At 45.5% G+C, this 27,841-nt stretch overlaps 8 protein-coding genes across 8 annotated transcripts; 4 read left to right on the top strand and 4 right to left on the bottom strand.

Moving 5' to 3' along the window:
- Window positions 1-342: 342 nt before the first annotated feature.
- I203_103747 (protoheme IX farnesyltransferase) lies at window positions 343-4,088 on the top strand (the record flags this gene model as incomplete). Its single annotated transcript, XM_019147456.1, has 4 exons — window positions 343-1,079; window positions 1,140-1,735; window positions 1,798-2,322; window positions 2,383-4,088. 4 exons carry the CDS (start codon window positions 343-345, stop codon window positions 4,086-4,088), a joined length of 3,564 nt encoding a protein of 1,187 aa, XP_019003121.1.
- A 615-nt stretch (window positions 4,089-4,703) lies between these two features.
- Window positions 4,704-7,892, top strand: I203_103746 (uncharacterized protein; the record flags this gene model as incomplete). Its single annotated transcript, XM_019147457.1, has 8 exons — window positions 4,704-4,951; window positions 5,016-5,041; window positions 5,121-5,357; window positions 5,413-5,443; window positions 5,515-6,304; window positions 6,354-6,521; window positions 6,575-7,057; window positions 7,119-7,892. 8 exons carry the CDS (start codon window positions 4,704-4,706, stop codon window positions 7,890-7,892), a joined length of 2,757 nt encoding a protein of 918 aa, XP_019003122.1.
- A 171-nt stretch (window positions 7,893-8,063) lies between these two features.
- On the bottom strand, window positions 8,064-10,191 carry I203_103745 (uncharacterized protein; the record flags this gene model as incomplete). The annotated part of the gene is made up of 3 exons (XM_019147458.1): window positions 8,064-9,245; window positions 9,307-9,361; window positions 9,419-10,191. 3 exons carry the CDS (start codon window positions 10,189-10,191, stop codon window positions 8,064-8,066), a joined length of 2,010 nt encoding a protein of 669 aa, XP_019003123.1.
- A 485-nt stretch (window positions 10,192-10,676) lies between these two features.
- Window positions 10,677-11,569, bottom strand: I203_103744 (uncharacterized protein; the record flags this gene model as incomplete). Its single annotated transcript, XM_065517389.1, has 7 exons — window positions 10,677-10,717; window positions 10,775-10,813; window positions 10,993-11,014; window positions 11,070-11,079; window positions 11,147-11,222; window positions 11,285-11,337; window positions 11,406-11,569. The coding sequence occupies 7 exons, from the start codon at window positions 11,567-11,569 to the stop codon at window positions 10,677-10,679; spliced, it is 405 nt and encodes a 134-aa protein (XP_065374207.1).
- A 2,559-nt stretch (window positions 11,570-14,128) lies between these two features.
- On the top strand, window positions 14,129-17,295 carry I203_103743 (uncharacterized protein; the record flags this gene model as incomplete). Its single annotated transcript, XM_019147460.1, has 4 exons — window positions 14,129-15,118; window positions 15,181-16,002; window positions 16,054-16,170; window positions 16,225-17,295. 4 exons carry the CDS (start codon window positions 14,129-14,131, stop codon window positions 17,293-17,295), a joined length of 3,000 nt encoding a protein of 999 aa, XP_019003125.1.
- Window positions 17,296-17,513: 218 nt separating this feature from the next.
- I203_103742 (uncharacterized protein) lies at window positions 17,514-20,160 on the bottom strand (the record flags this gene model as incomplete). The annotated part of the gene is made up of 8 exons (XM_019147461.1): window positions 17,514-17,771; window positions 17,846-18,154; window positions 18,225-18,317; window positions 18,387-18,475; window positions 18,548-18,717; window positions 18,796-19,183; window positions 19,245-19,348; window positions 19,421-20,160. The coding sequence occupies 8 exons, from the start codon at window positions 20,158-20,160 to the stop codon at window positions 17,514-17,516; spliced, it is 2,151 nt and encodes a 716-aa protein (XP_019003126.1).
- A 430-nt stretch (window positions 20,161-20,590) lies between these two features.
- Window positions 20,591-22,674, bottom strand: I203_103741 (uncharacterized protein; the record flags this gene model as incomplete). Its single annotated transcript, XM_019147462.1, has 6 exons — window positions 20,591-21,601; window positions 21,662-21,750; window positions 21,830-22,024; window positions 22,120-22,176; window positions 22,242-22,273; window positions 22,337-22,674. 6 exons carry the CDS (start codon window positions 22,672-22,674, stop codon window positions 20,591-20,593), a joined length of 1,722 nt encoding a protein of 573 aa, XP_019003127.1.
- A 2,174-nt stretch (window positions 22,675-24,848) lies between these two features.
- Window positions 24,849-27,487, top strand: I203_103740 (uncharacterized protein; the record flags this gene model as incomplete). Its single annotated transcript, XM_019147463.1, has 7 exons — window positions 24,849-24,922; window positions 24,981-25,081; window positions 25,150-25,234; window positions 25,304-25,742; window positions 25,797-25,868; window positions 25,917-26,008; window positions 26,062-27,487. The coding sequence occupies 7 exons, from the start codon at window positions 24,849-24,851 to the stop codon at window positions 27,485-27,487; spliced, it is 2,289 nt and encodes a 762-aa protein (XP_019003128.1).
- Between the last annotated feature and the right edge of the window lie 354 nt (window positions 27,488-27,841).

Genomic DNA, 27,841 nt, shown 5'->3' with positions numbered 1-27,841 from the left:
CTATAGGAGTTTACTGATGATACTGGTACGTGATGTATGCAGGAGTATCAATATATATATATATATATATATTATACATATATATGTAGTGAGCGAGATGATCAACACCTGCTTTCAACTTTTCCAACTAACCTTTTCGATCTCCTCCGCTTAAATGGGTAACCAATTTAAAGATCAAACCCCCAGTCTTATTCTCGGAACTGTTGAAAAAGTCAAAGACGACTGCCGAGATGATCATCTGTTTTCTCGTTATTGTCATCATCACTAACCTACATTGTCATATAGCTACACCTGGCTGTCAAACCCTCTTTCTTGGTCTCCTTCCCACCACCCTCCGCCAAGATGGCAGCTCGAGAAGGCCTCGGATTGGCGAGGTCACTCGTTCTGACCATTCCGCGTATACGTATACGGCCTCTGCCTTCTTCACATGCCTCTGCCTCTGGACTGTCGACATCCTCCTCTTCCTTGCGATTCTTCTCAACTCATATCGGATGTAATAAGGAACCACGGACTCAACATTCCTACTCTGCTTTCCCCCATTGCTCTCGGCCAACATTCACACAGATACGGCACAACTCCCGCTCCAACTCCAGCTCCAGCTCCAAGATAGATTCCTCAAGGTCTAATTCAGTAGAACAATCAATAGAAGAAGATCAGGATCAAGAAAAGGACAAAGCACCATCACCTATTCCTATACATCCCCTGGCCCCAATAGCTCCACCATCAGCAACTGCCGATATGACACCTACGACCGCAAGCGGAGGATCAAGTAAAGATCCCAAACCTGACGCATCCTCAATATTGAAATTGTTATCATTGGCAAAACCACAATGGCCCCTTTTAACTGTTGGAGTAGCATGTTTGTCGGTATCTACAGCTGTCAACCTATCTATTCCATGGGTGATAGGTAGAATCATAGATTTCTTTACTCCCGGTCAGGAAAATACACTTTTACTTGGTCTACCACTCGAACAAGCTACTGGCGCTTTGGCGGTGGTACTGTTAATTGGTGCAGCTGCAAATTCAGGCAGGAGTATAGCTCTTAGATTAGCTGGCCAGAGGACTGTTGCGTCTATCAGGTGAGTTCAGTCCGAGATGTACCATAACCTGCTAATTGCTGATGGTACTATATGATGCAGGAACCAGACCTATGGCAAATACCTATCATTACCCCCCTCGCACATCGAAACCGCCGGAGTCGGAGATGCGCTCTCACGTTTGGGTCAAGATACATCTATTGTTGGACAGAGTCTGAGTGAGAATCTGGGTGAAGGTCTAAAAGCTATATTAGGTGCTGGAGCGGGTATAGGAGCGATGTACCTCATCTCACCAACATTGACGTTCGTGATGCTCTGTATTATCCCACCTATCGCCGTCGGTACTTTCTTCTATGGTCGGTTCATCAGGAAACTATCACTCAAGACTCAAGAAGCTATGGGAGGAATGTCGAAACTGGCCGAAGAGAGATTATCTGCCCATCGTACTGTAACTGCTTCAAATACCCAATTATCCGAACGGACGTTATATTCATCAAAAGTTGATGGCGTATATAAATTGCAAAAGAAGGAGACTTTTGCGAATGGGATTTTCCAAGGTGCCAATGAAGTCGCCGGTGATATCGGCATGATCGGATTATTGATCTATGGTGGTGTATTGGTGAAACGAGGTGAAATCACCGTTGGTGATATGACCTCTTTGTTCATCTATGTCAATTGGATCGAATGGAGTTTGAACAGTACGTCTGTTTCTCTATATCAGACATGTTGGGCGTAGACTGATTTTTTCGATGGCATGTAGCCCTCGCTGGATTCTTCACTGGTTTGATGAAAGGTGTTGGAGCTTCTCAGCGTATCATCGGCCTTCACGCGCTCCCACCTCCCATACCACTGGGTGAAGGAGAAAAGATCGCCAAATCTCGTAGTGGTTCAATCGAATTACGAGGGGTAGATTTCGCCTATCCTTCCAGACCCGATGCGAAAGTGTTGAACGGATTGAACCTCAGGATCGATAAAGGGGAAAGAATTGCTTTAGTCGGCGGAAGTGGTTCAGGAAAATCCTCAATCCAGCTTCTTTTACTTAGATTCTACGACCCAACCTCCGGTTCAGTCTTTTTTGATGGTCAAGATATAAAATCGTTTGTTCCTGAATCATGGAGATCAAGGATAGGTATCGTACCTCAGGATCCAATCTTATTTGGTGGTACGATCGAACAGAATATCGCTTATGGACATCCAAACGCTACAAGAGAAGAGGTTAAACGTGCGGCTAGAGTAGCTCATTGCGATTTCATCGAGAATCTACCTCAGGGCTACAATACCATCAGTGAGTCAACTTTCGTATTTGAATTAAGCCTGATCAAGCTGATCTGTCCTTTTCTTCTAGTCAACAAGAACAGTCTCTCTGGTGGTCAACGTCAGCGTATAGCTATCGCTCGAGCTCTTGTTGGTAATCCTTCGGTATTACTCATGGACGAGGCGACTTCGGCACTTGATTCGGAATCCGAACGAGCTGTTAATGCGGCTTTGAACGATCTCTTCGCCAACTCGGATATCACTGTCATCCTTATCGCCCATAGACTATCTTCGATCGCCTCGGCTGATAGGGTAGTATTGCTTGACGGTGGATCAGTAGCTGAAGATGGTACATATCACGATCTGATCACTCGAAGACATGGTAAATTCAGAAAAATGGTAGAAGGACAACTGGCGAAGATTGAGATTGGAGAACCCACAGTCATCGACCCAGCTCCTCCATCAGAGGGTGAAGGTCTCCCTCCGCCTCAAGCCGCCGCCATTAGTGCCTCGCCCGCATCTGCGAAATCTGATGTGCAAGCTCCCGCTGCTAGTGCTTCATCGAAGGAGCGTGCATCTATCAAAGCGTCTTCGTGCCCTTCTCAGCGTCGTCAAAACCACACATCAGCTCTTCAGCGCCCGTTCTTCACCGCTCAACCTGCGCCTTACTCTCCTCCGTTCAAGACCGTTTACGGCGCTGCCAACGCTCCTGTTCCTGCCCTACCCGATCTTCCCATCCCTCATATCACATCTCCGGCAGCTCCTTTGTCAGCCTACCGACCGCTTACACCATTAAACTTGAAACGGTTAATGACGGTCTACTCTCAGCTCTCCAAACGAAATTTGACTATTCTCATGACTCTCACCGCTACCACCGGACTAGCCCTATCACCGCTACCATTGTCGATACCATTGTTGTTCAACCTCACTATCGGAACATTGTTAACTTCTGCAGCAGCCAACACGTTCAACCAGATCCTCGAAATACCCATCGACGCTCAGACACCTCGTACCAGGGTCAGACCCTTATGCATGAGGAAGATCACACCCTTCCATGCATTCATGTTTGGAATGACATGTACGGTTCTTGGTGGTGTCATCTTGTGGTACGGATGTAATCCCACTACTGCAGCTTTGGGAATCGGGAATCTCATTCTTTACGCTGGAATCTACACGCCTATGAAAAGGTTCTCGGTATCGAATACATGGATCGGGGCTATTGTTGGTGCGATCACCCCCTTGATGGGATGGACAGCCACAGGTGGAGCATTATGGCCTACACCCGAACAACCCCTACAATTCAACCTGCCCTCCTTTCTCGGTTCCGGTGAATTCAAATTCGACGGTAGTATCCCTAATCCCTTGACGCCATTATGTCTGTTTTTGTTATTGTTTTCATGGCAATTCCCGCATTTCAACTCGCTCTCACATATGATCCGACCTTTCTATGCGTTATCGGGATATCCAATGTTATCTGTCCTTTCACCCAAATTAAACGCATTAGTATCCCTACGGCATTCTATACTTCTTATACCGTTCACTATGATCTTTACTCCGCTGTCTGGATCGGTAGATTGGAGTTTCGCTCTAACGGCCGTTATACCGAATTTCATATTTACTCGAGATTCATGGAAGTTTTACAAGACACCTACCGAAGCTTTAGCGAAGAAGTTGTTCTTCACCAGTCTGTGGTATCTGCCCGTGGTATTGGGGTTGATGTTGGTTCATAAGAATATAGCGGGATGGTTGGTCAGTGTGAACGACAAGGCGAAGGAAGAGGAGAAACAGAGGATATAGCATTGGCTGTTTACTACCATTGTAAAGTGAGAGTAGGTAGTAGAGGATCAAAAGAGACAGGTCAGACAGGCAGACAATCTTGTATTATCATATTCAATATTCAATATACCATTTACAGTATATATACACCACACCATGATTTCTACTTCTTATATAGCATCGCATGAAATTCACAAAGCACTCAGTGCATCGAATGATGGTCATATCGGAACTTTGAAGGCATAATTACTGCAAAAACCGCACTGAACAAATCCAGTATCGACCTTCATCCCTATTAGCATCTCCATATCACCTTGAGATGCTTGATCATGGCCTGACAGAGCAACTGGTAGCAAACACCTATGAGTATTTATTCGTATGAATCGAGTCTGCACTTGAACACTTGAACCTGATCCTGAGATGTTGTGGTTTGTGGTTGTAGGTTGACGCGTCTTTGCTTGCACGCGCGCGCTGTCAATCGCACATTACATTACATTAATTACGAAAAAATCATCCATCTGTATATATTCATCGCTATCTCTTTCTCCCTCTCCTCTCACTTTCTCTGTCTCTACATATATCTTTAACATTGTCACTTCCAATCCGACTCCACTCCTCGTTAGCATTCCTAAAGAGATGGTAGCGTCTCCTGTCGAAGCAACCAATGGGGTCCCTCATTCAGCTAGTTCAACATCCGATCTGAGTACGATCTCTTCCTCTGATAAGGATCAAGATGACAAACAAGTCGTTGTCAATGGGAAAGGGAGGAAGAGGGCTAGAGATAGCGAAGTCAGTATCAACCAATCGAATAAGAAGAAAGCTAGACAATCGGAAGGTGCAGTCAGCGTAGATGGCAAGAAGGAAAGAGGAACATATTGTCATATGTGAGCTTTCCATGCCTATGTCCAGCGTTATTCATAGATTTAGCTGATGTTCGATTGCATACAGTTGTCGAAGAAAATGTGAACCTGGTCGTGAGTCCATCATACTCAGTCTTCTGTGTAACTCAACACTTGTAACCTCTAACTGATAATTTTCATCGCAAATATACAGATTCCTTGCGATGTAGCAATACGAAAAAGAAAGGATCAACAGGTCGACCGTGCCATTTATCATACTGTGATAGAGATCTGACTGTTCGTTATGGCATATCACCTGAGAAAATAAACAGTATAAGGAGAACGAACAAGCATTCGTCGAGCTCTATCGACGGACCAAGTGGTAGCTCTATTGACAATGGGTATGAATGGGAGTGTCCATGTTGTCGGGATGACTGCCAGTCTTCGAACTGTAAGTCTGATGCCGTCTTCGAACCCTGCGCGCAATTGCTGACATCGAGCAACAGGCAGAAAGAAGAAAGGTTTGGAGCCTTTAGGGTAAATATCGTCTGTGACTCTTGCTTCCGTCTAGTCAAATGACTCTTAGCTGATCTCAGACCAACACATAGGAATCTGACAAAAGCAGCCAAAGCTTCAGGTCATACCTCCTTAACTTCTTTCCCCAAAGTGAGCGGTCATCTCACTTCCACCTCTTCACCTCATAAAGCCACTTCGACCTTACACAAAGCGCCTGACTCAGATGATGAATCGGTGTTGTCTGAGTTAGAAGCCGAAGCACCTAAGAAAAAGAGAGGAAGGCCGTCAAAAACCAACGGCGTCTTCCCAGGCAAGAAAGGTGAAAGTCGTAGCCCAACGAAATCAAGTAGCGCATCCCCAAAAAAGAATGCTAAGCTATCAAAGGTGAATGGTGCCAGCAAGAGAGACTCTGTAGCTACCTCCGCAAGTACGGATCTCACCGATATCGACTCTGATAATGCCGCTGAACAACTAAAGAAAAAAGGCAGACCTTCAAAGCTCAACGGAGAAAGTCAATCCATTTCGGGAACGCCTGAAATCAAGAAATCTAAATCAACCTCACTAGTGTCCACCCCTAAAAACAAGACACCCAAAGGGACGAAGAAAGATAGTGAAAGTAAGAGTGAACCAGGTCCTAAACCTAAGAATACACCTGTAGTGGAAATACAGAAAAACAAAAACAAAAAGCAATCTAAAGAAAGTGGGAAGAGCACGGTTAAACAAGATGCTAAAGGTCAGAGATCAACACCTAAGAAGAAGGTAAAAGATGAAAAAAAAGTGAAACCCAAACCGGTGAAGAAACCTGAAGTCATACCGGATGCTCCTGTCTTCGAGAAAGTTGCTACCAAGTTCGGGAGGGAGGAGGCCGAACAGAGGATAATGGTATGTATTCGTATTCTCCGTGTCGATGTAAGACTGACAGGTAGAATAGCTTCGAGAGTACTTGTTCAGATTCAGAGCTGTATTGTCTTTCCCTGAAAGAGCATTGTTCCCCATCGATGACTTTGATCGACCGTTGACAGAAGCGAGCGTCAGATTATTTGCTGGAGCTATGGTGGATATGATCAAGGATGAATTACAAGGTAGCGATAACGAGGAGGTAAGTACATGCAAGTATCTATGGACCTTGACTAATCCCATTTCCATGTCCAGCTCGTCGACACGCTCTTCAACATACGAGAGGAATTGCGATACTACGCGGATCTCGCTCGTTTCCAGAGCATTTACAACATGCTTTCGGAACCACTCAACCTTCGACTTCCTCCACCCATCGTAGACGAACGGTCAGAAGCTAACAACTCTGCCCTTCGAGCGATCCTTGACCTCGGTGATGATCAAGCTCCTCCAGCTTGGGCAGCTGAACTCACCGCTGGACCATCGAGACGTACGGCAGCTTCTAGAATTCCACCACCCGCCGAGGTCGTGCGAATGCTCCTTGCTTTTGCTGAACGGACATTGTCGACACCTAAAATCAGAAGCGATATGGAATACTTCGTTCCGGAGAATGATATGAGAAGGAAACACGCTAGTGCGGTCAAAAAGGAGATGTCTACGATAGAAACCAAGAAAAAGAAGTTGAATGAGGCGAGGTTGAGATGTAAGACTGCAGCGGATACAAAGGCGCACAAGGAAGAGGTAAGCTGTATCCCTCCGGCTAGAGCAATATAAGTCAAGCTGACCCTGCCATACATGACAGTACGATAAGGAAATGAAAGATCACTTGCTGCGTCTGGCTCTGATCAACGTCAATCTTGAAGCTCAACTTGCTCGTCGGACTCTAAGACATGAACCACTCGGTATCGATCTTGATGGAAGGATATATTACGCTTTGGCACCGAGAGAAATAGACGATGATGTTAGACCGCCTTTGGGGTGGGCATCAGGTCTCTTAGTATGGGGTATTGGGGTAGAGGGAAAGACAGGCGGGGAGACAGATTTACCTGTCTCCGTCGAACGATGGAGCCATTTCGGGAAATCTGACGATGTCAAACTGCTCATCCAGTGGGTCGAATGGAGATTCAAGAAACACGTCGAATCGCTCAAACCGGCCAAATCAGCGAAATCACCTGCAAAACCCAAGACTCCAGCTAAAAATCCACTTTCCACACCTTCTATAAATAACGTCAACTCGACTAAGAAAACACCTGGATCCAAGATGAAACAGAAGACGTTACTAGAGGTGGTCATACCTACATCTGCCAAACGGGTTGGATCAGCTGAATCATCTTTATCGTCACTATCGACTGCAGCCCAAGCTCTGGGTGACGCCGATGCTTCTTCGACTTCTTCGGGACTTACTCCACCTCCTCAATCGAATAAAGATGAACTTCTGGCTTTGGTCGATCCCGAAGGGTACACACCATCTATAGAAACGATAGAAGAGAATGGAAATAAGTTGGTATCGAATTTGCGACAAGTGCATAGATGGTTAGAAGTATTGGAATGGAAAGGGTTTGGAGAGATTGCTTAGTTGATGATGACACTCTAGCGGCTCACGATCCCATACGCTTGTTGATAATTTAGTACATGTAACCATCGAAAGGGACGTATGATCATATTAGCATGCATGCATAAGTCTTCTATGGAAAATTAATATTACGCTATCGTGCTTCATACGGTAAATTAGGTCGTCTACTCCTTCTTAACTGTTAATCCACATTTTGAAATCCCTATAATAGGTATACTGATCTTTGGGACTTGCCCAATCGGACGTATGACCCCCGAAGAAAGTAGAGAAGAACAACCCTATGAAACCCACTCCGCAAGGTGTCTGAGATTGGATGTGATTTTTCATCTCGTCGGGAGATTTCATGACTTGACCTGGAGGTGATTTCAGAATTACCGGTTGAAGTGTTTGTCCTTGTGATTGAGCTTCATAAGCTTGTTGAGCTACCACAGGTTCAGGATGAATCACTATTGATTTATCTGATAGATTCACTGAAGGTGAGGGCGACGGACCGCCATCGGAAGAAGAGGAGGAAGATGAAGCGACGGTGATTGTGTTGGGTTGAGTGATGTAAACTGTATTGAAAATGGTATCGACGGAAGCTGATGGAGTGATAGTCACCGGAACCTCACTCGTGATTGTATTTGTGGTAGGAACGGTGATGAAAGCTGTAGTGGGAGTTGCAGCAGCTGTCACGGTGGTGATGGCATCGGTGATGGGTATGGTAATCACTACGGCGTGTTCAGTCATTGATGGGGCGTCTACTTGAGAAGAAGGATCATCTCGTTTTCGAAGACCGGTAGATGGAGAAGCTGAAATAAGTGCAGATCTTGATGGTGGGGCGGTTGAAGCTGAAGCCGGTGAAGTGATTGTCGAGGACGGTGTATAAGGTGTATAATAAGTCGAAATTGGCGGCATAGTAGCAGTCACAGTAACAGTCGAGATCATAGTCGTACTCGTACTCGTACTAGTGATCGTACTCGTACTAGTATTGACCATTTCCTCTGACACTTGCCAATCTTCATCTAAGGTTGACGCTGAGACAGTCGAATTATCAATGATGCCACCTTGACCAAATCCTATCGTATTGATCATAGCTGTCGAAACACCATCATCTTCACCTTGTATACAACTATCCCCATTCTCCCTGTATCTCACATCATTAGCCGAGAGGATCAATTGACCATTAACCCAAATGTTGAACCCTCCATCATTTTGACCGGGGGTATTCAACCATACATCTTGGCGAACCGTCGTCCAATCTCCCAGAGCAAACTTCCAGGCTCCTCTTCCGATGGACAGGCCATACGCCGCATCGCAAATGGATTTAGGCGGAGTCTGACAAAGTGAAGGAGTCTGTTTATCTTTTGGTGCATACTTGAAGTATATCCGATGATCAGCTGAGAATCTCATATGTCAGAGAAAAAGTCATATTTACCAAGTACAGTTCCCCTTGACCTCCTGCTCTCCACATCAATCGAGTACTAAAGCAACTATCAAGATGCATCATAGTCAATAGTATGTCCAGATTCTATGACGGGACAGCTCACTCCTCAGCTGCATTACCTCCCGAACAACCTTTATGACCACCATAAAGTCCCGGCAATTTACCACCTTTGACAAAATCGAAATCCGGTGGGAAATACACACTATATTCCAAACTTGCATTAGTAGCTCTAGTGATGTCCAATGGAGCTGCGTAGAATTCTGCTCCTCCCTGTGGCTTATTACCAGGATTGATCGATCCACTAGGATAAAGTATCTGTAAGGCGTTTTGCGATGGATCCCAAGGTTCTGCAGGGGTTGATCCATCGGGATTAGATGAATCGGTGGTGTTGACAGTGGCTGGTGATCCTTGCAAAATAGCCATGTTGTGTTTACCAGCTGCGTAAGAAGATACTTGGAAGGGAGACATGTCTGAGAACATGGGTGGTAAGACCCATGAAGCAGTTTGAGTGGGACTCAAAGCATAAGCGTCATTGGACGTATCACCAGGCTGGATGATGACTGGTACCACCGAGGGTTCCTCCGAGTAACCTTCCACTTGAGCAGGTGCGGCTGTGGGATATGAGTTCCAGCTCGAGTCAGGTAAACCGGTATCGGAAGAGTCTACCAGGGCTGTGGGCGTAGCTGTGATGATTGTAGGAGGAGCAGATGTATATCTGGTAGTACCCACATCGGTGAAGGCGACATACGATGTAGGGGATGTAATTGCGGGAGTGGAAGGATCATTAGGCAAGGGCGCAGCAGCGACAAAAGATGCGAGGATAACGGGTAGAGTCGTGATCCAACGACCCTCCCTCCGTTGCTTTGAGGATGTCATGTTATCGTTACTTCCCACAAATTTAAGGATTTGGGATAATTAGGATGGGTCGCACAGCGACTCTTGAAGGTTATGGTATGGCAGTGAAATTGTACCTGTACAACAGGGTATCGCAGGGGTTGAAAGGGGAAGAAGGGACAAGAGATATTGGCAATTTCGTTTCATAAGTAGGGTTCAGGTTGAGTTGGCCTCTCCTATCAATATGTTCGCAATGTGGATAAACGATGGTTAAAAAGGTATAATAGAATCAGTTCGAGTCAGTCTATCATCCATGTGTCTTGAGGCTAAGATACAAAGGTGGCGGTGAGCCCAACGGGCATAATCAAAATGATAACTTTATTCACAAAATCCTTGTGTACTGTATGTATTGATATTGTCTCGGACAATATGAAGGTTTTCCAAGCCACCGAAGCTAGGTCTTAATCTGAGACAACCTAATCCACCTCTTCTTCTAATTTATCTATTGTGATGGTTTTCCAGTAAGATCAGATCGGCTTCATGTCGAATGTGACGAGGTTCAGATTATCTGCACACATGTCAGCTCCCTCCGTTGCTGTATGGAAAGGACATACTGATAACTCACATCCAACATAATCACCTAGCCAGCCTAGCTCAGGAGTATCTGGTCCGATATATCGACTGCATGTTCAGCGCGTATCTGGGGATGATGGACTTACAACATCACTATGGAAATAGATCATCAGTTTATCAGATACTCAACCCCGTTTTTCCTCCAACTCACCATTTTCTAGCCGTGTACCATTTGGCTACCCAGTCAGCTGTGCTCCTGTTCAGACCCACTCACAAGATGCATATCGTAATACTATCAATAAGGCTCGAGATCAGTCTGGTATATGACTCAGGATGCAACAACTCACTTTGATATCCCTACAGACAGGTCAGTCAGCCTACTTGCAATGTAGAAAGGAAGAAGATGAAGATTATCTTCACTTACTCGATCGGAGGGTATCTCGAGGCGGAGAACATCGATAAGGTGTGTATATTTCTTCCGGGTTCAGGGAACCACCAGGCTAACCCAAAATCAGCTATCCACCAATCTACCAGTCGAGAGACACCAAACGATCCCGCTTACTGTTCCTGTACCAATAGCATTGAGAGTGTCGACAAGTATGAAGGAGGAACGAGCTATCGAACAATTCAAGGTTGAGTGTTGACCGTAAAAGATCCATTGAATTGAGCCACATGAAACTCACTGATAATAGATATCCCATTTCTCATCCCTGTTACCTACCTCAGCAGCGATGGCGGCAGCGTATTGTTGACGTTCTGGACTGGTCGGTGGTGGTGGTTGTTGTGGCTGTGGACGCCAATATTGTCGACTGCTTTCACCCCTTTTTGTGAAGAACATATTTCGCATTTTACGTTTTTGTAATCGTAATTGTATATATGTGTATATGTTTTAGATCGAATACCAATATGGTGTTTATGTATTCGATATAAAACAAAATCGAATTACCAAAAAAGGAAGGATAAGTAACGATAAAGAGGTAAGTCAGTCATCTTATATGTATCCTTCACTCTTCCTCTCTGTCCCCAGGAAAAGTACTCATGAGGTTGATCAAAGAATGCCGATCGTGATTTGAGGGGGTGATTGGACGGTGAAACTTCTTAGAAACGACTTTGAAGCGAGTTGGAAGTGATAGAATGGGACGTACCTGTTCGTATCGTAGGGTGATGCAAGATGCTGTTCCATCAAAAGAACCATTCTACCGAAATTTAGCAAGATTCAACATTACTTCTAGACCAGAGTGAGTGGAGTGATACGAATTTAATTACGAGTAGAAGGTTGGGGAAAGAAGCAAAAGAGATTCTAGTGTGACACCCCACTTCCCATGACCTTGCAGATCTAGATGACAGGCTTGAATACTCGTGTTTCTCTTTGATGACGAAATAATCATACCAAAACAGGAAACACGACCAAGACACGCCTTGCGATTGAGACTCTTACTCACCCCTGAAGGTGGACTGTCCCCATCATCGTCGATAGCTGGCATGTACGACAGCAGTCCAGGCTGAGGAGGTGAGTCTTCTTGCTGTTGATGATATTGTTGCTGTTCCTGCTGCTGCTGACTGTATCGTTGTACCTCTGATCCCCGGTTCTGGCGACTGTGGGAGAGAAAGAATGACAAATAAGCAAACATGTGTTAGCTTGATTCGTGTTCTTGATTGATGGTACCTGTATCAGAATCAAAGGAGGGACACATCGGAGAACAAGCAGAAAAGGGTTGTGGCACTGTTGGATTGACATTTGGTATAGAGAAAATTGGATACATGGAAAATGCTGTGTATCCGATGAATCCCCGCATATGTATGGTTTATGGTATCGACTGAGTCAGATTGAGCAGACTCACCGACCAAAGAAAGGGATCCTCGGTGCCATCTTACAAAGACATGCAGCTGTTGAGCCAATTATCAAATGAAGATCGTCGTGGGTGGCGAAGCTGATTGACGGCCCAGTGTACAGGCTCAATGTCCGGATACGACCGGACTTCTTCAAAGTTGCGTCCTATGCCTTGATGTAGACGACTGTTCGAATAGTAGTCAAGTATGAAAAGCAGAAGAAGATATCGATACTTGTGAAAACATCGAGTTCCTCATCCTTTTATACAAATCTTTCAACCTTCTCGGTCCACGTCGATCAATAGCATCTTACTCTCTTTTGACATCACTGTCCGTTTCTTTTCTCGCTCTAATGTGTTCAATCCCTGGTTCAGAAGCATCTCGTCCCTGCCCAAGGAAAAGCGGGAAGGAGGGGTGATGGTGTAAGAGGCAAAGTTTACCTATTTGATCGGTCTAACCTTGAAAAGTTTAGTTCACATCAAAGTTGCGTATGAGTACATAATGTTCGAGCTGCGTAAGAACAGGAGAGGACAAGAGGCCAGATCTATTCGAGATTGCAGTTTCAGTATCTTAGTGCTAATCAACATCTGTAAGGGTTTTTGCGCCACCATCACGAGTCAGTGTGTTTTCAATACCCTTGCGCATGTTTGTCAAGCTTACATAAGCTCAGGTAGACAAGCCGAGGATAAGAGCAGAAGAAGAGAGAATTCCAACATGACATTAGGTCCTTCTTGTCCGCATGTCACGGACCTGTTTGATGAGCATGATACTGTTGTCATATTACCGAGGTTTAGCACGAAGTATCCTGTTGGAAGGGAGACAATAGCCGACCATATATGGGCAACGATCGAGATAGATGGCTTGCTCGTCCTGCTAGTTTCAGTTGGCGTTGACCTCATTGAGGCTTGGACTAAGATTATCGGCCAACCAAACGTACGAGTTTTGATCTGCGGATCTTGCAAAACGGAATAGAAATAAAATACATTTGATTAGGGTTGGGATGTGTAAAGTATAATCGCAGATCCTGATGATGACGCAATTCTGATGAACAGTGAAGTCAACAGAACCAATCAGGATCAAACGGATGGAACCAACAGAAGTGGTTTTCTCGTTCGTACACTTGACCTGATCTCGGAATCCCTCCCTCTTTCCCTCTGACTCTGACCGCGTAAACCAAGTTTGACTAGTCAGAGGTGTATGGGAAGAAGTGAATTCTGTAGAGATCGGTTGATGTATGCTCAGACATACGCCTTTATGTACTTTGATCTTGCAGCACATGAGGCACCTTGATCGAGCTGGTCAGTCGTTATAGAACAAAGAAGAAGTATCGGGTGAGAGATGAGTTGATGTAGGCAGGTGATGAGCGGGATCAGATTCTATGTGCCCTGTCGGCGGTCCGGTCGTATCGGAGCTCGCCGAAAAAAAGGAGTGAGTGCAGCTGGACGAGGACAGAAATAAATAAGTTACAGGGCGATCAATCATGACGTTCTCCTTTCTCATTCAGCACTACTCCTGTCTTGACAGAACATCTTCTCTGTCGAGGTCCGCTGCTGATGTCTGCGAGGCTACCCTCAAGATGCGCCGCCGTCTCGTATACCTCTTGGTCCATAGTCTCCACGTCGTAGCTACTCAGGCACAGGTTGATCAAAATAATTCGGCTATCCCTACCTTGAGCAATTCGAATGGTTCCAGTTCTACCTCGGCGTCCTCTCACCCACCGACCGTGTCTCATGTCGCAGACACTGAGATCACCAATCTCGATCCCTGGTACGACTTCAGAAAACTTACCGATTCCTGCAGTTTAGAGGATGCCGTCACACAGATAGATCAGAATACTGCGACAGATACGGTTGATCCCTCCGTGAAGACCTCGACAACTACTGTTACGGAAGTGACGGAAACCGCTGAACCGTTTATCAGTTTTGAAGACTGGAAGAAGATCAAACAAGCTGAGGATGAAGAGCGGGAATATGAAGAGGAGGCAGACATGGCTGGCAGCTCTGTCACTTCGAAATCATCGTCGACTGCAGAGGCAGCCCATCCTCCCACCGATGTGATCCCAGGCCAAACCACGTCGAACGACTCTTCCAGATCTTCCGAGTCACCTATGGTATCTTCATCAAAGTCCAAAGGCAAGAACGACCAAAATACATCATCATCCAGCCAAAGTCAATCTCAACAACCATCTGCTTCCCCTCCACCTGCACCACATCATAATCGCTACAACTACGCTTCACCTGATTGTTCAGCCCGTATACATTCCTCCTCTCCTCAAACACAGCACGCTTCTTCGCTCTTGCATAAATCAAGGGATAGGTATATGCTTACACCATGCAAAGCGAAGGAACATTGGGTAGTAGTTGAGCTGTGTGACGAGATCAGGATAGAAGCTGTCGAAGTCGCTATATGGGAGTTTTTCAGTGGAGTAGTAAGAGAAGTAAGAGTCAGTGTAGGTGGTGAGGATGATGAAGAGTTTGAAGATGACCCTGCGGATGATGTTACGGGGAGAAGCGTAAAGTGGAAAGAAGTTGGTTCCTTCGTGGGCAAGAATGTTAGAGGAGTACAGGTAAGTTTATTTCAGGCCATTTTTGCAGGTGAAGCTCGCTAAGTCAGCATCAAATTGAACAGACATTCACTCTCTCTCAACCCACATCCTTCCATCGATTTATCCGCCTTGACTTTCCCACTTTCTATGGCACGGAGTACTATTGTCCCGTCTCCCAGCTGAAAGTTTACGGTATGAACCAGATGGAAGCGTTCAAGTGGGAACAGAAACGACTCAGTGCAGCCTCAAAGGGAAAAAACGAAGCGAAGGAGAAGGAAGCTGAGGAGAGAAGGGTCAAAGAAAGGGAGGAGAGAGAACAGAAGGAAAAGAATGAGAAACAGAAACAGCAGGAACGAGAAAAGGAGTTGGACGCTTTAGAGAGATTGTTACATGAACAAGCAGGGAGAGTTGTACCGGATATTCTGTCGGAAACAGCTATTTTGTCGAAGCTGGAAGAAACATCGGTGACCAAATCTCAATCTACTCAAGCTCCTTCATCTAGCTCTGCTCAGACAGTGTCGTCAGGCATCGATACTTCTGTAGCAACAACCACATCGGATGGTGTTACCTCAGAGGCAAAGCTTCCTGCCAACACTTCCGAGACTCCCCTGACCACTCAACCTGCTTCCACAGTATCTTCCCAGCTTCCATCAGTATCATCATCATCCTCTTCCCCTTCATCTACCTATACCCGGAACCCACCGCCTCGATCTGATTCTTCTGAATCCATCTACGCTTTCATCATTCGACGTCTGAACGATTTAGAGGGAAATTCGACACTAGTAGCTCGTTATATCGAAGAGCAGGCCAAGGTCATGCGGCATATGCTGACTCGCGTGGAGAAGGGCTGGGATGACTGGAAGGGTGATTGGGAAGGGGAGGATAGAGGCAGATGGGAGCAAGAGGTGAGCAGAACCAGGCGCGATTGAATCTGTTGTCAGCTGACTCTTTGGTAGCGTATGAGACAGGAAGACAGGCTGGGCAAGGTCATCTCTCAGCTTGAACAGCAGAGATCAGCATTTGAGAAAGAACGAAAAACCCTCCAATCACAGATGCGTGGCTTAGCGGAAGAGGTAGGTGCTTCATTGAGAATGCAAATGCTTGGCTGGATGCTCATAAACGTACAGCTCGGCTACGAACGACGTCGAGGTCTAGCGCAATTATTTGTCATGTTCATCATCATCATCCTGGGAGTAATCAGTCGAAGTTCGACTATCAATGCCGTACTCCAACCTTTACTTGCCGAAGCCAAGCGACGACGAAGCATCTATGGTCGAAAGAGCTTTTCCGGTCCCTTGACAGGATTACGAATCGACATGGGTGCAGGTAGACCCCCAGCCGTGATAGGGCAAGGTCGACCTAAAAGTCCATCAGATATCAATGATGCTCGACAAGATTCGCACTCACCCATGTCGCCTACTCCTACGCCTACTTCGGGTAAGATCCGCTTGCTGGGTAAGAACAACTCGATCTCGAAAAGACCTGGTACGCCTAACTCCAGCTCCAGTGCTGTCCGTCACAGGAGATTCCCACCTGGAGTAATAACGAATTTCCGATCTGTATCTGCTACTGATTCACATCAATTATCATCTACTTCACCTGTACATTCAGGATCAGGTGGTTATTCCAATTCCAGCTTTTCGAATTTGACAAGTCCGAAACCTAGAGGATCATTATCTTCTTCTGTGGCTAAACAGAACGGAAACAACCATGGATCTTCGAGGAAATTAGCTAGGAGCTCACATTTACATATGATTGATTCCGATCGTCGTAAAGTCAAATCACCAAGATCCCCTGGTCCTGGTCAGTCACAGGTTCAATCGCCAATCAGTATAAATGACCAGGGGAATTTCGAAACTCCAAAGAAAGGCAGATCAAGTCAGGTGTTTCATAATGGTATTGTACTTTCTTCTTCACCTTCAGCAAATGAAGTTTCACCTTTCACTGTCAACTCATCGTCGAAGATGCCGGACCAACCGTCCGTAGGAGCTGGGATGGAAGATGGACCGAGTGATTGGGGGACGGACGTAGAGACTGAAGGGAGTGTTTCGGAGGTTGAATATGAGATTGAAACTAGTAACAAGATAGAAGGAAATACATCTTCCTCTGATACGGTCAAAACGACAGTCGACGAAATGGTCAAGGAATTATCGGATATTTGGAATCCACCGTTACCTAATACGAAGAAGACGAATTAAGATAGAATGCTCATTTTCATACATACCTTGCACGATTATACCATTCCTGTTAGGTAATATTACAGTATATCTGTATATTTGTACAGTACAGTACATCGTAAAAAATGTTGTATTTTATGCATATTCATATGTATGACTATTGATCAGTCAGAAAACCCAAGAAACTCTTTTGCTATTGTCCATGATACTACTTTTATACATGATTAAAAAGGAGAATTCTATAATCTGTAAATTTCACCTACGTCATCTGCCCCATTGACTTTCATAGCTATATACCTATATAAAGCGGTACCAAGAGCAGCGAATAGGAAAGTTATGTCGAAGAGTCTACCGAAAACTCTGAAATCTGGCAATGTCGATAATAAAGAATGGTCCGTTTGGGCTGGATCTAGATGAGTCGACAAATTGGTTTCTTCAAGAGGTGCAGGTGGGAGGGAAGTACGAAGTTGAACGAGGAGGGATATAACGTATGTTGCCTATTCGTCCATCCATGCTATGAGCTATCTCCATTCTCGATGGGATCAAGGTAAAGAAAGCACTGTGTACTTACGAATAATTGACCTAAACTCAATAACAAGAAACCCGCTCCAATGGTCTTACTAGTCAATCTCAACACTTTGTTCAGACTCCTCATTACTTGAGCCAAACTAGACAAAATCAGTACTCCTGTTAAGATAATGGAGATCGATCTACTCCATGATGGAACGTCGATATCGATTGATCCAGCTGGTAATTCCGATATAGCCAATGCTAGTAGGAAAGATATCCAATCTCCATTGGTGTTGCCTTTTCCTTCTTGTGGGGAACCGGAGGACGCCTGGGAGCTCGTTAATGGTGCGAAGAATAGGGAAGGGAGACACTACGATGGAATAATCGCATAAGCTATACGTATGATGTGGTGGGGCAAGATATCAGAGGTCGTGACATACCATTATGAGTCGAGCTGCGCAATAGATGGCAAACACGTATCCAAAGAGATTGTATAGCTGTCCTCGGAATGTTTGACCGAAATCTTGATGTTTCTAAAACAGATACGACGAGGCGTGTTAGCCATTGTGATGAGGTATGTGTGCGGGGTTTGACCAGCTCACCTTTCTCAGTTTCATAGCTTTGAGTGATTTCGATACTTGATGTTCCATCGTTTTCAAACCACGTAATTCAGCTTGCAACGAGATAGCCTCTATCGACCATAATCTGTGTCAGCCGAACTACCTGTCGTGATTCATTGTGAAAAGAACATATGATTACTCACCCTGATTCTGACTTCCAAACATCCTTCCCATCCAACCTCCTCTGGCGGGCGTATTGGTACCACTGGTCGCTTCGACACGAGCGATTTCTTCTCTCTTCGTCACCAAGTCATGTCGTACACGATACAATGATCGTTCAGCTTGTAGAATATCGTTATCTGTCAGAGAGCGACTACAACACAGTTCGACCAGATGTCAGTCATTTGAAGAGAGTTCTACAAATTCAATCTCTCCTTTATAATTAACTCACCTTCCAGCTCCTATAGCATGTTCAAAGAAGTTCCAAGCCGATCTGACCGCCCCAAAGCCCGATAAACTACCTAATACCAATACACCCAATACCACCACCCTTCCTAAGCTAGGTGCGAGCCATCCACCTTGTTCCCATCCCTCTGGACCTGATGTAGACCACTGCACGATAGCTTCATCGATTGTTGAGGCGGTAGACGATGGATCATCAACTTCGAGGACCGGTGTAGGCGAGACAGGAGCAGGGCTGATGGGTATAGCTGTTATGTAAGGTGGGATTCTGGTGAAGAGGAATATGTATAAGGTAAATGGGATGAGGGATATCAGGAGACGTGAAGTGAATGATAGGGACGTCGAACGTGAGGGTTTGGTAGAGGCGGATGAAGATTCTAAAGATAGATAGATCAGCTTATACTGTCGTGCGGAGTACAAAGAATCGAGAATACTCACCTCTAGACCTATAAGTCAATAGCAGACACTGGACTAGAGGAACAACCAATAAGATGATGGCCAAGATGACATGTAATGATATTGAAAAATTCACTCTTCTCGATCTAATCTCACAAATCCATTCATCAGTTCCAACAAAAGTATCTCTTTTGAAATATATACCACTCTGTACTTACCTAGAATGAAGTATTCCAACCGCATGGAATATAACCAAAGTCAAAAGATTACAACTCTCGGCGAAACAAACCCCAAACAGCATCCTAGAAAACCTATGTAAACCCCTCGTAGCTTTCTTAGTCGCCTTCGTACCCTGTTGCAATGACGATATTGATGATGTATTCTTGCTTCCATGAGTAAGTTGAAGCACCTTTTTCGACACGCCCGATCCAGCTTCTTTGAGTTTCAGACCTAATTGTTGTAACTCTATATTATCTTCTCTTGGTATCGAGGGTAACATTGAAGTTGATGGACTGGGGGATGAAGGTCCAGAAGGGTTGACATACGGTTCTGCCCTGGGAAAATAATCTTTCCCACCACCAGGCAAGGACGAGTCTTTACGAATTGGAGAGCCAGGATAAGGAGATGTAGGAGTTATAGATCCCAATAAGGCTTCGTCCTCTGTATCTAAATCTGATTCGGCTATACTGCCCATTCCCACACCACCATCCACTCGACTTTCTCTCCTACTTGCATTCGAAGCACTGGTCGATGGTAGAAGTACCTCGGGTTGAGAGATGTTCCGAAGACGTGGGTTGACGGCTGCGAGGAGGAATCTTCGCGACAGGAAGAAGTAGATGATACGAAGGACGAGGAGGACAAGGGTGTCGAGGAGGATGGGGGATGTAGTTGATGTGGATGAGGTGAGTGCGGAGTTGATTGGAATGGGTATAGGAGTCGGGATGGGTTCACCTTCCATCTTGAATGTCCAGGTGAGATGAGATGAGACTGTTTTAGATGTAGGTATGGTGAGACATTTCCTTCTGACTGTTGGAGTGAGTGAGAATAGAGAAAGACGGCAGGGATGGTGAGAAATGAGTACTAGTATAGGATGATTTCGCAGTCATCATCCATGTTGATCTTCTCTTCTGGCCAAGACGCGTTCAGTCCACCTGCTGGGGTCCAAGTTCGGTTCCCGCCGGGAGATGCTCAAGGGATACACACGGACAGGGTGACAACCTCAATTTGGGACTACTCAGTACAACGGGTACATAAATCATGCACAGTATAAATATATATTATCGCAGATGTTTCCTCTTCACCTCTTGCTAAGCCATTCCTAATGAGACAGGAATGCGCGTCGCTGACAAAATGAACCCAGGTTCAGTCCGCTGCGCACTTCGTAACAACTACAAACAACAACTCACCTTCTTTTGATCTGTATGTCCTTTAGGAACAGCCCTCAACCATTGACCCACAGGACCTGTCGCAGTCGCAGTAGCCTGAGGAGCTCTGCAAGTCTTACTTCCTGCTCCTCCTGCTCCTCCATTCATTACTTGATATAGCGTATTACCGTCTATCACCGTGAATGCTGAGGTATGACCACCTGGACCTTGGGTCGGAGCATACGAAAGTAAGGTGGAGGATCCGCCGGGAAGGGTGGTGGTGATTGTGACTAGGTGACTCCTGGTCAGTGTAGATTGGGGACTGGCAGTCGAGGAAGAGGTCTCGATAGCGTTGATGTCAGGTATAGTGGAAGAAGACTCGAGGGAAGAAGTCGTATCGCTAGCGATGGAATCGGATGGTGATGATCCTTCAGTTTGCATTGTCGAGGTCATGCTGAAGGAGGTCATGGAAGATGCAGAGGTAGTCGATTGAGCAGATGCGCTGTTTTCTTCTCCAGTACTTTCACCAGATGCACTTGAGGGACCAACACCCGAACCGCTTGATGTCGTGGAAGCAACCTCATTGGCATTCACACCATCCACACTGTCTCCAGGAGAAGATACCATATGTTGAACGACCGATAGACCAGGTGTCACACCCCCCGTTCCAGTGGGTATACTGACCATCTGTCCATTACTAGTAGCAGCCGATGAAGCAGTCCTACTGGCAGTTCCAGTTGATGAAGAAATATTGACTTGTATCGCAGCAGCACCATCCACACCCGTAGCGACAGTAGCGACCGCATCCAACGTTCCACTAGTCAAAACTTGAGTGGGACTAGGTCGAATAGGGAAAGTGGTGGTCCAAGATGTAGCGATATTGGAACAACTTGCAGTAGAGCTGAGATACTTTGGATCAGGTTCGATTTCTCCAATGAAATCTGAGTCGTTGGGACAAAACTCGATGGTGTAACCTGCTAATGAAGTTGCGGGGCAAGTATGAAGGGCCGTATCGGATTTTTCGTCGTATGCGTACTACCCGAACAATACGCTTAGTCCAAGGCAGATACCACTCTGACAAAAAGTGATACTCACGGCATAAGAGAATTCACAATTATCTTTAAACATATCGTAATAGTCCATTCCGCATGATTCACATAGCATACTATCATTACCGTATGCACCTATACGATACTCACCGTTAGTACTGATTTTGATTCCCCGGATGAATGTGAAATACTTGAGAATGTACAGTTGACCTACCAGTACAACAAGCTCTATTACCGTACAATTCATCTCCGAATCCAGCATTACACGGTGCCATACATCCTAGATTAACACCATTCTTGTCTAAACCTGTTCGAAGAAGGGGTGGACAATATTTGTTGACATTCCCTTCACACACTGGTGAGAGACAATTTTGGTCCGAAGGGTATATATTGAGAGGGACGTTGTAGCCTGTGTATGAACATTTGGGTATTCAGTGTACCGCCAATTTTGTGTTACAACCTGGGGGATAGATGATATTATACCGGGTCATTCGGTTGACTCACCATCAACGAGACTTATATCGTAATTATCTTCTTTATCAAATGAAACCGTGAATTCGGCTAATCCATGTGAGTCATCTCGATCAGCTGTATGTCACAGTTTGACACAGTGTGTGGTTACTTACCGAGAGTTGCGGGAGGATCGTTCGTAGTCAGACTAATCACAATCTCTCATAAGCCTATCATCTATTTCTGACCGTCGGGGAGCAATAGGACATACCAAACAGCATCAGTAGCCGTACCATTCCCACAACTCCCCGTCAGACAAACGAATAAACCCCTCTCATCAATCGTACATCCTGTTCTTGCCCATATCCTCCCGGCTGTCCAGTTACCGGGCACTTGAAAACTCGTACTTTGCTTTGGCTGTAATTGCCATCCTGTAATCTGATTCGGTATAGTAGTGTCGTTACCTGTATATAAGCCTGGCCAGATTGTGGTCTTACAAGAATTCTTAACTGTTATTTCTCTTGTAATGGCTGATTGGTATGTTTTTGCGAGAGTTAGAATTGACGTCAGTCCGATCAACGTTAGTATATATTGTGGGAGAGTCTTCATTCTGATTGAGATGTCCCTGGCCGAGGTCAATCCTGTAAGCTACTGTTGATTACTTCTTAGTAAAGTTTGAGATAAGTTGGGTTATAGGAGGCGTCCAGCGATGATCCTACTATCTTTGTATGTGATGCTTGATGATTATACTATAGTCAATTGCCCTTATCCAGGTATTATCGCAAACTCAATTTTCTTTTAGAGAGCAAAGATTGAGCATTGTTCCTATCTTGCTCGATGGGATTATCTGGTGCGAGGCATGTATGTAGCTCATCTAACCGAAACGTACTATAACAAAGGCTCATCAGTCCTTTGTGCATGCCCATTAATTCATTTCCCCATCCCTTCCATTCTATACATGGATATCCTAAAAGGATCCGTAATGTATCTCGAAGAGGTGAGTTAGATGTCTACATTGCAGATCTAGTCATCGAGGCAGAAGGCTGACCATGCGATGTCACCAAGCGATGATCCGTTTCAAATACGGGTTAGGCATGCGTTGACGCTGTCATCAGCTCACCGATGACACGTAGAGATAGTGACCATGACACCAACACCGCTCGATAGTCGATGAGCTCCGCCAAAGCTAGCAATTCTTGATCAACCGAGCATTCCTATCCCTTGTTTTGCAAACATACTAGGTCAAAGCGCTAGTGACGTAGCACCCCCTTGATAAGCTCAAAGGATTCGCAGCGATATTAGGCTTGGTTGAGGCGTAACAATAGTTTTGTTGTATGTGACTGGTAGATGGCCTCAAGTACAGCTCGACGAGAGCTACTGCTACTATTTATATGTGACTGTTCTTATTAAGATGAGGATTGTAAGGGAATGAATGCGTCAGGATCGAGAGCACATGCTGTGTCCGTCAGGAACGGAGCAGAAGATGGTCCCTCCGCGTGGCTGTGTTTCAGGAAGATTTCTATTACGTTGCACCTGACGCACGGATGGTTCGGACATGACCTGAAACGCTGGCATGGAAGAGAATCAACACGTTCCTTCTTTCAAGCGGCCCATCATCTGAATTTCCCTCTGCCATCAAAATCGTCTATATCATCACAGCGATGGCGTGTACTATATATGACCATCTAGTCACATTTGAGGTAATGTGCCAGGTGATCTTTTCTGGATGCCAAGCCACGCGGTTAACTTTGTTCTTTTTCACTTTTCCTTTTCTTTTAAAAGCGGCAAAATCCACTAGACTGGCAAGGACAACGACAACGTCGATCGGTTTCGTTGTTACCATATTGTTATTCATCCCGCTGAAAGGGACCGTGCATACTACCTACCTCTCCTGCCCTTCTCCTTTCCATTGGATATCCATCTTTCCTATGTACCATTTATACCCATGTTTCTAGTTCATTTCGCTATTCACCATTCTTACTCGCTGGACAATATCGGTCATCGTCCCACTACTAGCATCATCAGTTTAATTGTCTCACCTTTTCATTCTGAATCATATCGTATAACGTATTGACAATATATTCATGTTCCATCATCCCTATCCCTTTTCGAAAGGCTGTTCTGTTATTTCACTATCCTTCCCTTTTTCATAAGCATTTGCGACAACGACGCTTTTTTATTTTCAATAACGTTCACACGCTACGACCATCACCATCAATCATTCACCATCAACATTTCAACATCAAAATATTCAGGACGACTTTTGTCCACCCCGACCGAAGATATCCTGTACTTCATACATCACCCCGCCTGCGCTGCATTGTCAACATTCGGTATCCCTTCACAGTCGATCATCGATCATCCATCCACCCACCTTTCACGTGTTCTCTTTCGGCCATCGGATATACATAAAACATACATCATCATCGATTAACATCAAATCCAAAAAATCAAGGATAGTCTTTCTTTTCTCTATTCTTTCATCACAGCCCCTTCACTGAAAACGTATAAAGCATAACATTAAAATAGCATACTATTCCACTCATTGTTTGACTCCGATTTTCACTTTTACACATTTGTGAGGTTCCTTCAACTTCGTCTCATAATCACTGGACGGCGCCCGGATCGAATTTCAAGATATCCTTTGTCCTTCCTTTTCGACCATACCTGACCCTTCTGGACCGATAGAGTACCACTTCACTTGCATAGCTTACTCATTCAAACATACTCCAACATAACCATACCACCTCTTGAAAAAAAAAGAAAATTAGGATCGACCGATCATGGCAGACGCGACGAAGTATGGAAATGCGATAGAGTTCGATGTCGATTTGCATTCTATATATGCTGCTTACCTGTAAGCTAGCTTGACTTCTTCGCTGTAATCCAGAGGTGAAGCTGACAGATGATTGTAGAGGCTTGTTCGAATCATCCAATACCGACTGGTGGGATAAATCGTGGGGAGGATACTTTACGACGTTCAATGATTTCTTGGGGTTCGGCTGGGAGGTGATGGGTGAGCTCGAGCTCCATTCCTCTTTCCTTTATCAAGTGAAGGAAAGCTGACGGTGTCCCTGTGCGTAGTGGTGGTGGATAGTGGAACGGGGAAACCACATATAGCCGTAAGGAGGGAACAGATTGCTTTGTTCGCAAAGATGATTAGGACCAGGTGAGCACGATCTCGGGCTTCGAGGGTCCTCAACTAGCTGCCTGATGAGACATTGACACATTGTTATAGGTTCGGGGAGTCATTGCCCAAAGATCCACCTACGACGCTCCCTCTTGATCCCGTACCGACTCGTAACCTATCCCTTCGACGCCTAATTATCATTCGAGATCTGACAACTTACCGTAAGCTCGCTCAAACTCTTCCAGCAGCCGAACTATCCTACCTCCGTACCCGTGTCAGATCAGGTGAGGTCGGGGTAGCAGAACAGCTCTTCTACGCTGGAGGCAATAGTGGGGAAAGAGATACAGGTGGAGTAGGAGTGAGGGACAACGGTGTAGGATACACTTTCGCTTGTGTCAAGACTACTTGGTGGGAGAAAGGTGGTTCTCCATATGGGCTGGTCCCTGGAGTAGGAAGGACACAAGGTGGGAAAAGTGCTCAGAGTGGAAAAGGTCTGATATTGGAGATTGGAGTGGCTACTTTGAGATGTGCGAACTTGCGAGCGGTGGTGAGTCAGTATATCTTCTTCATGGTAAACCTGTAATTGACAGTCTTGTTACAGAATGTCTGGCCTCCAATACCCGACGAAAATTACCGAAAGTCCCACTATATAGTGGAAGAATGGGTCGATAAGGTGGGCAGTTGTTTCTTGCATTTTGGTACTTTGCTAATACCGTAGCAGAGAGCCAATGTCAATCCACCGAATCACCCTCGAGCCTATGCCTTTGGGACCAGTAGATTCGTGGCTGAGAAGGATGTGGAGAAGATCTTGGAGTGAGTTTCGGATTGCCAACCCTTTTTCAATGACAGCTAACAGTTGCGATTAGTGCAAATGCTGCGGCTCTCGCCTCACAAGAAGCAGACAGTCACCCCAATACCCTTGTTCTCCTGACGCTTGGCGACCCACAGCCCCTTCCATTACCTGCTTCTTCTACCCTACCTTCGAACATCCTTCACCTCGACGTTTTCGCCTTAGAACTCAACTTGTTAAGGCGAGCTCAAAGCCAAGGACTACCCGGGATACCCGATCGACATCATCCCCTCACCTCGCTTGGCGCTCTTCTGCAAACCCTTCAGATTCCTATAGCACCCTTCGCTCCACTTGGTAACGCAGGCAATGAAGCTTACTATACCTTACTGGCATTTCAGAAACTCATGATGGGAGAAACAAGATTACCTGAAATGCTCTTTCGACAACCTAAACCATACATGAACGGAATGCCTTACCCATCTTATTCCTCTTTCCCTTCTTCGGGCAGTATGCAATTCGCACCACCTTATTCCCCGCTGCCCATGCCGGTCATGCCAGCTGCTGGACGAAGTAGACGAGATTCCAGCACCAGTGGAAGACGATCCGAGTTTGCGCCACCATCCTTCCCTTCTTCACCTACTGGTTCATACAGTAGACGAGCGAGCGATCAACCTCGACCTCGACCTGCTTCTATGGGAGATGCACTTGCTGGTACGGGTATGGCTAGTGCTCCCGGTACGCCTGGTCGCCCCAGCCCTCGAGAATTTGAATCTGGATCTGGATCTGCGCCGAACACAGTCAGAGCGGAAAGGAGGTCTATGGCTAGATCGCAGACCGTCTTCTGGGACGAATCTAGTTATGCGCAATCTCCACCACCTGATAATCGACAAAGGGACGGCAGCACTTCTTCTTTCAAAGAACCTATTCGACCTAATATGACTGGGAATTCATCTGGATCAGAAGGGCCGAGAGGAAGAAGTACAAACCATAATAACAGTAACGGACAATTACCTCCATCGGCATTATGTAGTGGTATCACACCTTCTGGAAGCTCACGATCGATCTCTTGGGAGGGAACGGCCAGTGGAAGTAACACCAACGGGAAGGGGTCTAGAGCATCGAGCGTCCATGGATTACCTATCTCGAACAGTAATGGAAACTCTCGTCTGAGTGGGATGAGGGTTTCGGGGAATTCTTCGACCAATTTGGCTAAATCCGGTGGGGGAGCGAAGGGCGGATCGGAGGGAACGGGAAGTTCGACGAAACTTAGTACGGATTCAAGTGGTGAAAACAAATCGCGTCAACAACCACCACAAACTACTAGAAAAGGATCAAAACCTCCTCCTGGTGGTGGACTATCAGAGGATGATACGTCGAATAATCATAAGAAAGCAAAAGAGAAAGAGAAAGGAAGTGGAGGTGGGAATGGGAAAAGTAAGATGAAATCCGAGAAGAGCGTAAAGGATTTAGCTGGAGCGTTGGCTAGGTTCTGGGTCGGCTGATCGCTCGAATACTTCTGACCACCATTTCAGTTAATGAATATGGAGATTGTGGACATATGGTCTTTCGTGGGATCAGGAAGAGTAGAAATTGAATAGAGGAGAGAGAAAAAAATGGAGAGGACGTGGAGTTATTGTCAATGAAGAGTCATCGGGTATCATTGTATATCATTTCGCTTCACTCGGAGATTCACTTTTATCTCATCATCATCGTTCTATGGACTGTTTTTTTTTCTGTGCTTATCCATCACATAGCAAGTATATTGGACAATCTTAATAGCGACATCAACATCTCATGATTCGAGGATCCAGGACCCTCTCAAAGTGTCATATTGTTATAATCTCTTTGTGTATGTG

The sequence above is a fragment of the Kwoniella mangroviensis genome (genome assembly GCF_000507465.2).
Source record: "Kwoniella mangroviensis CBS 8507 chromosome 1 map unlocalized Ctg01, whole genome shotgun sequence".
NCBI classification, from domain to species: Eukaryota; Fungi; Basidiomycota; class Tremellomycetes; order Tremellales; family Cryptococcaceae; genus Kwoniella; species Kwoniella mangrovensis.
This window is presented reverse-complemented; position numbering and strand designations above follow the sequence as displayed.